Source organism: Branchiostoma belcheri, unplaced genomic scaffold (genome assembly GCF_001625305.1).
Source record: "Branchiostoma belcheri isolate BF01 breed outbred unplaced genomic scaffold, Haploidv18h27 scaffold81, whole genome shotgun sequence".
Classification (NCBI taxonomy): Eukaryota; Metazoa; Chordata; class Leptocardii; order Amphioxiformes; family Branchiostomatidae; genus Branchiostoma; species Branchiostoma belcheri.
This window is the reverse complement of record NW_017804476.1, coordinates 637080-647139: the sequence shown is the minus strand read 5'-3', so window position 1 is coordinate 647139 and position 10060 is coordinate 637080. Positions and strand designations below refer to the sequence as shown.

The following is a 10060-nucleotide window of genomic DNA, read 5'->3' as shown; positions in this document are numbered from 1 at the left end:
AACAAAAAAGTTTCTTCCTCAGCAACATGTATCATAGTTCATTATGAGATATGACAAAGCAGGATTTTCAATTTTGTTCTGCCACTTCTCTGTTCCTGGGATCTGACATCTCAGTATCTTTCTACCTTGTGATGTAGAAAAGTTGACAAGGCGCCTTATCTTTAATACAGCATATGCATGGACCCCCGAAAGTTTTACAGCTTCTTTCATATGCAGCACCATTCATGAGTTTCCCATCCCCAGGATGCATTGCGAAAACGGGTGTAAACCTCATTTGCATAGGACAGGTAGGCATCGGACTGATCCTGTTAACATTAAACAGCTTGTTTTTCGGTGTGTTTTGAGGTGTTGGGGGCATTTTATGCTCAACGTTAATTAAATTACTATGGGTTGAATCTGACAACAAATAGAGTATGAAGTTTTTTGAATATGTGGTTTGTAACGTTATAGTGGTAACGCTATACTGATGCTGTAACGTTACAAACCACATGTTCCAAGTTAAAAAGAACACAAAAACTTCATACTCTATTTGTTGTCAGATTCGACCCATAGTATTTTAATTAACAGTGAAAACCAAGCTGATTAATGTCACCAGGATCATTCTGATGCCTTCCTGTCCTATGCAAATGAGGTTTAGACCCCTGTTTTTGCAATGCATCCTGGGGATGGGAAACTCGTGAATAACACGATTGGTAGCTTTGTACAGTCCAGTACAGAACAGACAACTTGACGCCATCATCATCAACTTGCAAATTTAAATCAGCAACACTTCACTATGGTGACGCAGGCATGGCCATACAGATTCCACTGCAAGTTTCCTGCAGACTTGAATGACTCGAATTCTGGATCATAGCACCAGATCTGTCTGCCTCCCCTGTTGTTGCCGCTGTCGCCTCCCGTGATGTAAATCTTCCCCTGGTACGTGGTTATCCCGCACTCCAATGGGACAGGTGCTGGCCACTCCATCCAGTTCCAGGACTCCCAGGGGTTCCACTTACACACGGAGCCTCCACCAAACCCAGTAACATAGATGCTGCCCATGAGAACTGCAGCGTTGAGACCACCTCCTGGTTGGGGCATGTTACTCATTTCCTTCCACTCTGTGTCACCTGGGGTGAAGCTGTACACCGTAGCTGTTTCATTGTGATTGGCACTGAATCCACCCATCACGTATATGCTGCCGTCCAACACTGCCGCTGCGTGGTGGTACCTCGGCTGTGGGAGCGGAACGCCCTCAGTCCACCTGTTCTGGTTCCTGTCGTAGATCTCCACATTTGACAGCGCAGAAAAGTCGTCTCTTCCTCCAATGGCGTACACTTTCCCTTGAACCACTGCTAGCTTGTGATTGTACCGATTGGCGTTCATCTTAGCAAGTCTGGACCAGGAGTTGAGTTCTGGCTGGTACAGCCACACATCCTTGGCAAAACTGGTGCCCGTGGACACGATGATGTCGCATCTGCCGAGAACAGCCACGGCAAAACCACTGTCATCTTTCCTCTTCATTCTTGTCATCATAGACCAACCTGTCTCTGAGCCAAAATCACAGCCTGATGGTGCTGCAACTGTGGTTGTCATGACGCGGTTTGAGATGAATGCAAGGTCCTCAGCTCCATCCCCATTATAAAACTCTATTCCTCCAATGACCACTAAAGTTTCCCTCAGGCCAGTGGCACAGCGTGGACGGGTGCGCGGTGACTGGACCTCTCCCGGGAACATGTGGTACCTACGAGCTTCCGTTAAGAAGTCCTGGCAAGCCCTGCGTACAGCGTCGTTCCTCTCCACATTCTCCATGAAGTACATCCTGTCCATGAAGGGGAACCTGACCCATCTCAGCAGGTCTTTCATGTCCTCCTTCCTCTCCTCGACGTCGCGGTTGATCCAGGCCATCACGGCGGTGTACACGCTTTCCTCAGACACCCCAAGGTCATCAGATGAGATCAGCTTTATGAGCTGTTCCTTTGTCAAAGAAAAAAACTCCCGGGTCCTGCTGACTGCCGAGAACTCCCTTGTGACATGGGACCACGCTCTCTTCTCCAGGTCAGGGCAGGACAGCATGCTCCCCGTGAGCACCATCTTCAGACAGTTCTTAGAGCTAAGATTGTCAGAGATGAACTTCACGCACGCGTCATGCACGGGTTGGATCTGGAAGAAGCTGGCGCCTTCCAGCAGTTTCGCTGCATTGTTGTCTGTGATGGTGACCTCCGACGTGTACGCATAGTCCACAAGCAGCTGCAGGGTGTTGGTGCTGACCTCGTGAATGGTGACTTTGTGCTCCTGGCTCTCGCGATGTCCGTTACAGAACATTGCACGGAAGTACCCGCTGCAAGCAGCGAGGACATTGCGGTGGCACGGGATCTCTCTTCCGGAGACGCAGAGGATGACGTCTGTCAGCAGGTTGTCAGACCGCAGTTCCTGCAAGCCTTGCAAGAGGGAGCCTGCGTGTGGATCGTGGTAGAAGTCCTGTGATCGTGTTGACCTTGCCATCATGTCTTTATTCTGTAAAATACAACAAAATAAAACATAAATCTACTGATCAGTACTGCAGTAAGACACATTTTGAGCAATTTTGGGAATATCTGTGACACCAAACTCCACAGTAATAGGACACAGTGATAAGTTAAAGAAAAAGAGGGACAGAATCTTCAATAACATTGAAGGTGGTCTCCTCAATTGAAAGAAGAAAAACTTGTGTCCATTCTGTCAAAAATTTGAAAAAAAGATATTCTAGATAACAGTGCGTGTAAGATCCCCCCCCCAAGAATCAATAGAATGGAATGGTCCATCCCCTCCTGTTGGGAGGTCTTCTTAGATCTGATACATCTGGCTACTCTCCAAGCAGATGTTTTTGGCATGTTTTTAGGCTTTTTTATCAGGGTTTCGCTTTTGCATCGGAATTTTTTGCACCCAACATTGCAAAAGAGAAACCCCGATAAAAAAGCCTATAAAACACGCCAAAAATAACCCCAAACGAAACTCAAACGTCTGGTTGGAGAGTGACATCTGGCCGTGTTCACACCAGAGACTGAAGAATGCCTGTTACTAGTGTTCAGTGTTAGGCCATGTTGATTTGATTACATGGATGACATCATCCGGAAACCCCAAAACTGATGCGTGCGTGCGAATAAAAAAAAGGTTTGACAAAAAAAAAAAGTTGTTTTCATTATGAAATCTACGTGGTCATGAGGGTTGAACAAATGGGACAGAATATGGTTTGGCGAATAATCTAGTCTTCAAGTTCATTTCTTTACAATTTCGTCTTTTTTCGTTTGATTTTGGCATTCTACGACATTGGTATGGTTTTTTTGTAACTTACGGTTTATTTTGGCTCATTTTGCAACTGTTTTGTACGATTTACAGTATGGTTGAAAACTTTTTTTTTTGAAACGGCCGAAAATTCATGGCGCGCGGATGTCATCCATATAATCAAATCAACATGGCCTTACTGATTGTGGATGGCCACAAATGGGTTCTTACAATAGTGGGAATGGGTGAAATATATGAGAAAATGATGATACTAGTATATAAACTACTACTTTTTCAGTCTGGTCATTGAAGCTGAGTTATTTCAATTATGTGTACATGTACCAGACATAATACAGGAGTCATGTAAATTAGAGGGATATCATACACAAACATATTTACCATAACAATAAGTTACAAACAATGCAAAAAATTGCGACCTGAAGCAATTTCCATAATAACAATGGAAAACAGGACAACGTGGAGCACAAAAACAACAACATGCACATTTCAGCTTAGCCAGAACCAAAATCTAACAATAGTGACCTTGAAGATATTCTAACCAAGGACATTATGTATAATGTCCTTGTTCTAACAAATGAAGCAAAATATACAGCAAAATCACATTTTAGCACAAAATTTGGAAAACTACAGATAGAGGGCCATAGAGAGGATCTAAAAAAAATCTCCAGAGTCCAGAACTCGAACTTGGACATGAGAAATAATTCTGTATTTGGTAAAACTTTGAAGACCTAGATAATTTCTAACAACGCTACTAGTTTACTTTCAAATTTGAGGCCGTGTTTGAACCCACGCGGAAACTAAAATATTTGCTGAGATGAACAGAGATCAGGGAGATACAGAAACAGATGGGCCTGTCAACGGTTTTCCAAGAAAACAAGCGATCGGCATCACTTTGGTTTGACCAAGGAGGTAAATCAAACTTCTTGGTTTGACAAGGTTAACAAACACATGAAGGCTTTCCTACCTAACCCTGTAGTTCTTGGATTTGGTCCCACTGACTTCCGAGGTCTAGGGGAATCGGAATTATGAAGCTCTCGACTACACACCGACCGTCCCTGGGTCTTCTTCTCATGGAATGCGCATTCTCGAACCAAAAAGCGCGGGAATCTTCCGGGAAGGTCAAAGGTTGTGTTTTGGACATTTGAAAATATGAGAGGGGGTGACAAGCTGTAAAATATTTTTTCTCCTACCCTCTCTTTAAGATAGGAGAATCATAGAGATAAATAAGTTGTTATATAAATCTTTCTTTAATTGCTTTGATGTTATTTGTGTAATATTTGAGCTAAGCATAAAAACCCCGGTTATTCCAAGACCCCAAACGAAACCTCAGCTTGGTACCGTTACTCTCCAAGCAGAGGTTTGGGTTTTGGCTTATTTTTGGCACGTTTTTATCGGGTATTATTTTTTGCGCTGGTATCTTTTTTTTGGGCTGGCGTAATAAAAAGATACCAGTGCGTAAAGGAAAGCCGGATAAACACGCCAACAATAAGCCAAAACCCAAATATCTGCTTGGAGACTAGACCAATATACATTGTACTAGTATATAGGGCTACCCCGAAGCAAAAGTGGTATAACCCATAAACAACATGGCGGTGAAATGATGAAATCGTGCGAAACTCCAGTGACTCTTTCTTTGTACCTGAAATTGATTAGGGTCTATTTCGGGACGCTGATGTAAGGTTGTGCAACATGGGTGTTATTAAAGGGACCCGATTCGCCGGTATTGCACAAACTGAAGAGCAGAAAGAGGCAGAAGGCGTGTTGGGAGCGCGAGAAGGCATAACTTAGGCTAGTTCCGGCGACAACACAAAACAGGTGGGTAAAACAAATTATATATAAACGCTACCGGCTTCTGTTGTAATATTACGGCCTTCATTGCAACAGATACAGGACGTTAATTCCAAGCTGCTGGCCTGTATAAGGTATAAAATGAAAAACTATACTTAGACTAGAAAAGTAACATTTGCAAAGCAATGATGCATAATGTTTACCTTCGCATATGGTCTGCTTACTCTAACCATGCTCTAACACATTCACATATATGGTGACAGGAGTACTATAAAATTGCAACATTATGTAACCCAACACCAGTTACCATTGTGAGAGACGGTCTGGTACACAACAGGTCATTGACCAGGTCAGAGGTCACTGTTTGGAGAAGAAGAAACTGAGCAAAAACAATAGAGTTCCACGATTCCATACCTTCGCCAAAAAAATATGGTGTACGAATTATACATTTTTACTCATTGATTTAGCAAATAAGAGTCTCATTTGCATAAATTATATCAGTTGATGATATGAAAGAACGCTAACATCTCATGCAAAATTCGTGACCCTAGGATGTGTAGATCATGAGATATCAAAACCAAATGTTCTGCTGCAGTACCAAGGAAAGCTGCCAGGGGGCCCAATATCTAATCATTTCCAGATTTGGGGCCGCCCTATCTACACACCAAATATTATTAGATTACATTCATACCTTCTTGAGTTATACTTAAAAAAAACCCTACTGAAACCCACTGAAAACATAGCCCTCTTGGTGAAGTTAATAATTTTTATAATTCATTTACCTTAATAAAGGAGGACATTAAGTGCTGAAGATGGGTGCATCTCAGAGCACCCAGGACCAGACAGTACGAGATGTCATCCAGAACTCTGATCTGTTGGAGGCCAGGCTTGTTCTGGAGAGTATTGCATCTCGAGACCAAGCAGAACACACCTCTGAGACAGGTAGGAAGTTCTAATATTATCTATTAAATCAAATGTAACAGTTACTCTTAACTAGAAAGGTATAATGTTTACCTTTGCATATGGTCTGCTCTGTTAATTCTTACTCAATCATATTTACATATATGGTGACAGGAGTCTAAATCTCTCCCTGATCCTACTACAATGTATAAAATTGCAACACCAGTTACCATGGTGAAAGCTGTCAACAAATCAGGCCATAGGCCAGGTCAGGGGTTAGTGTTTAGAGAAGAAGAGGAAGAGGAAACGTAGCAAAAACAATATGTTTTTCTTCAGTAAACATAATACTAGTAAGTTACTGACACAGGTATGAAGTTTAATATTATTGTTTAATATGAGAAAAAAAAACTACAAAAAAAGAACTTTGCTTTCTGGAGATGGAACCAGGAGAAATATTAGATTCACTCTAAATTGAAAATAATAAGTTATAATTTATCTGGAAATGACATGCTATGAAATTGTCCAAGTTGAATGTATACTCACAGTTATATCATCTCAAAATCAATACAGGACAGGTACTCCTGTATACATGTAACATCTTACAATATTTAGACAAGTCCATGTCAATCTATTGTAGGGGAGGGAGCCTCAGTGGCCAATGGGACTGTGAGCAAAGAGCAGCTGCTGAAGGTACAGATCCCCCTGCCAACAGAATGGACTAGTCTGCTTCAGAACAAGCTGACGCACGTCATCGTGGCTGCAGACAAGAGTGGTTCCATGGCTGGTAACCCATGGCGACAGGTAGGGACACGCCCAATAATACTGATACTATGCTGGACATTTATGATATGCTGTTAGGCCTAGGGAAGAAACGTTGTTGTGTTTCCTGTTTCCCAACCTACCCTAGAAAAACCTACCAACCCTATCCTTTTTTAGTGTGGACCCCAGCAAGGGACAGAAACAGGAAACACAACATTTTTTTCTTAGGCCACACCAAGTAAATTTTATGGATGACGTCTGCGCGCGCATTGATTTTGGCCTGTTCCTAGAAAAAAAAAACAAGAAATTCCGCTTCCTGTAACTATGACCAAAGAGTCACGACAGTGCCGCAAATAGTTTGTACGGACCAAAGCTTATGAAGCATCAAGCAAGACTTCCATTAGGAATTCAGTTTGGTACATGCTACCACATTTGAAGAAACTTGCTGACCGCTCCATCTATCTCCCCAAAGCACAGGACGACAAGTGCTGTTCCACCTGATTTATTGCTGTTTTGATGATGAATAAAAGACTTCTATCATGTTACACTGTGTCACCTCATTCAATTTGTGTCCTAACATTTGTCGTCTCTTAGTATATTTCTAATTTAGGCATCTTGTTTTTTAGGGCCCTTCTTGTTTTTTTTCGCCCTCTCGCATTAGATTTAGGGTCTCCAAAGGACGTCATCCATAAAATTTACTTGGTGTGGCCTTAGACTTTATGCTGTACACCTAAATATATATTAGGAACAGAAACGTTGAAATCAGGCAATTTAGAAATGAAAAGAAAGGATTGAATGTAGGTTTCTGTGCTATCTTTACACCAAATTTTGGCACCCTCCAAAAAGGATTTGATCGTAATTTCTAGAACAAACTGGGAGCAACTTACATAAAGCAGCAAAACAAACAAAAATGCTGTTTCCCTTTCCGTTGTTGGGATGGAAATATAATTATCACAATAAATCATAATTATCATAATAAATCCCTAGAGAAACAAGATGGAGTGATTTTGTTCCTTATGTGACATTACTAGTGCCTGAGTAGTACATTGAGCACTCACTCAGAAGTAAAGCTCCCCCTGTCTGTTTCTTCAGGTACAGCAGGCCCTAGTGTACATGATCGGAGATGTGGCCAGTGTCAACCCCAGTGTGGCCCTGGATGTGGTCATCTACAATGATAAGGCCAGCGTACTGCAGTATGCAGGGTCAGTAGTACATAGGAATAGAAATCTTATGGAGAAATCTTACATTGAAATCATACTTTGAAATATTAGATTAGTTCAGGGAGCTTCAACAGGATATAATGTCCTTGATTAGTTAATTGGAAATCTTATACATGTACTAAAATCTTTAGTTTAATAGTACATAGAAATCATATAAAGAAGAAATCTTACATATCATATGTTGAAATCTTAGGCCACACCAATTTAATTTGTTGGTTCTTGGATTCGCCTCTTCGTTTTTTTCTGATTTGCAAAAAAAAAAAAAATTGATTCTGGTCCTGAATCAACTGAAAAATGCTCATGTTTTGCCCCCAACAGTTGAGGAAAGTCTTTTTCTTCCTAGTTGTTACAGTTTTCCCATCTATCATTGCAGTGGTTTGATTAAAAGTTCAAAATTCAATGTTTAAATTTTAACCCAGCCTTTTGTGTTGACTTCATGGCTCATTTTGTAGCATTTAAGCCTATAATAGGATGCCTAGACCTGTTTTTATTTTAATTTTTTTTCGCCCTGTCGCTTCATATTTTTTCTGAAAAAATCCGAGAACCAACAAATTAAATTGGTGTGGCCTTACATAGAAATCTTATGTTGAAGTCTTATGTTAAATTCTGACATCAAAATCTTACATTTAGAAATCTTACATAGAAATTTCATTCTTGCATAGAAATCTAGATCTCATTCTGTAAAGAATGATTATCAATTTTGATATCACAATATCAAAGTACAATGGAACTGTCAAAATCTTAGCTGAATCTCGGTACTTGTAATTTTATGTTTACCGAAGGAAAACATCATTTTTGCTCTGTTTCCTCTTCTTCTTCTCCAAACAAATAAGGTCAATGACCTGAACGAGACAGTCTATCACCATGGTAACTAGTGTTGGGTAACATCATGTTGCAATTTTATAGCAGGAGGGATTTAGACTGAGAGAATGATTTAGACTCCTGTCACCATATTATAAATGAAAGTGTGTTTGAGTAAAAATTGACAGAGCAGACCATATGTGAAGATAAACATTATGCATTTGTTTTGCAAATGTTACCTTTCTAGTCTAAATGTCTTATTCTGTGACAGATCATACCAGGAAGCAGTGAATGGTGTGAGGGCAGACGGGATGACAAGTTTTGCTGCAGCGTTTGGTTGTATCAAGGACTGTCTGAAGACTGAAATACAAGGTCGGAACAGACTTTATAAGCTTTGTATTCAATTAGTCTTAGTCTCTATAGCATGAAAAGGCTATGAGAGTACCTTTACTTATTTTTGATAAACATCAAAAGCCACAGCAAATAATTTTTATGAATGACATCAGCGTGTGCATTAACTTTCCAGACTGTGGAAAAAAAAGAAGAAACTAAGGTTATTGCCTCCAGATAGTGCTTAACATGCTGAAAATCGGCAAAGATGTCTGTTGCCATGCCGGAATGTGGATGGCAGATAAATAATAGTATAAAGGGAGGAGACAAGACAAGGCTCTGATTTAATGTTTTGTCTTTTACTTTGATGCAGTTATGTATTTCAATCCTTTTATATGTGATGCTGGCTGTGTATATGTGATATTCCTATGCTACTGAATCAAAACTATTTGTACAACTAGAAAGGCCAATATTTGCTTTGGAGCAAATACAGCGATGGGTTCACCACATTTTACGACATGGCAGGGAAAGAATGAGAAACACAAGGGAAAACAATGATTTACATTGATATAACTATAATATGAAGTAAAATACAACTAAAACAACAGTTGGATAGCTATTCCCTACTTTATTGGTTAGGATTTTTAATTGCATAATGCAAACTGTTGATTTTCAAAATAAAAAAAAACGTCCATGCTCCGCATTCCAATGCTGGAGCAGGAAAGCTTGAAATACCTACCAAAACACTTGAATACAGACATACTGTCAGTATGGAAATGATCTGTGCAGGTGTTAATCAAGTTAAATCCCAACAGCCAATCAGCAAGAAATGCTCTGTGCAGGTGGAAATGCTCTGAGCAGGTGTTAATCAAGTTAAATCCCAACAGCCAATCAGCAAGAAGAATAGAGGAAAGCTGCATGCCTATTGGTTGATGCCCTGCATTCCATTGTGATGACTCATGCCCAAACGTGGTAAACAAGGCACACTAATGGATAGG

General features: G+C 40.6%; 2 protein-coding genes across 2 annotated transcripts in view; one reads left to right on the top strand and one right to left on the bottom strand.

The window, feature by feature from the left end:
• Window positions 1-469: 469 nt before the first annotated feature.
• On the bottom strand, window positions 470-4340 carry LOC109486571 (kelch-like protein 24). The gene is made up of 2 exons (XM_019790418.1): window positions 4229-4340; window positions 470-2496 (listed from the first exon to the last, which is right to left on the bottom strand). Exon 2 carries the CDS (start codon window positions 2485-2487, stop codon window positions 760-762), a length of 1728 nt encoding a protein of 575 aa, XP_019645977.1. The 5' UTR covers window positions 2488-2496; window positions 4229-4340; the 3' UTR covers window positions 470-759.
• Window positions 4341-4864: 524 nt separating this feature from the next.
• The window catches only part of LOC109486537, a 16864-nt gene continuing 11668 nt past the window's right edge, over window positions 4865-10060 (top strand). The window contains exons 1-5 of the mRNA XM_019790373.1: window positions 4865-5079; window positions 5845-5994; window positions 6590-6753; window positions 7804-7913; window positions 9004-9104. Coding sequence (XP_019645932.1) covers window positions 5865-5994; window positions 6590-6753; window positions 7804-7913; window positions 9004-9104 — 505 coding nt within the window. The 5' untranslated portion in view covers window positions 4865-5079; window positions 5845-5864. The remainder of the gene's footprint in view (window positions 5080-5844; window positions 5995-6589; window positions 6754-7803; window positions 7914-9003; window positions 9105-10060) is intronic.

What these genes read in the sequence shown, in the direction of transcription:
- LOC109486571 (XM_019790418.1), bottom strand. Translation starts at nt 2,487, where the DNA reads ATGATGGCAAGGTCAACACGATCACAGGACTTCTACCACGATCCACAC.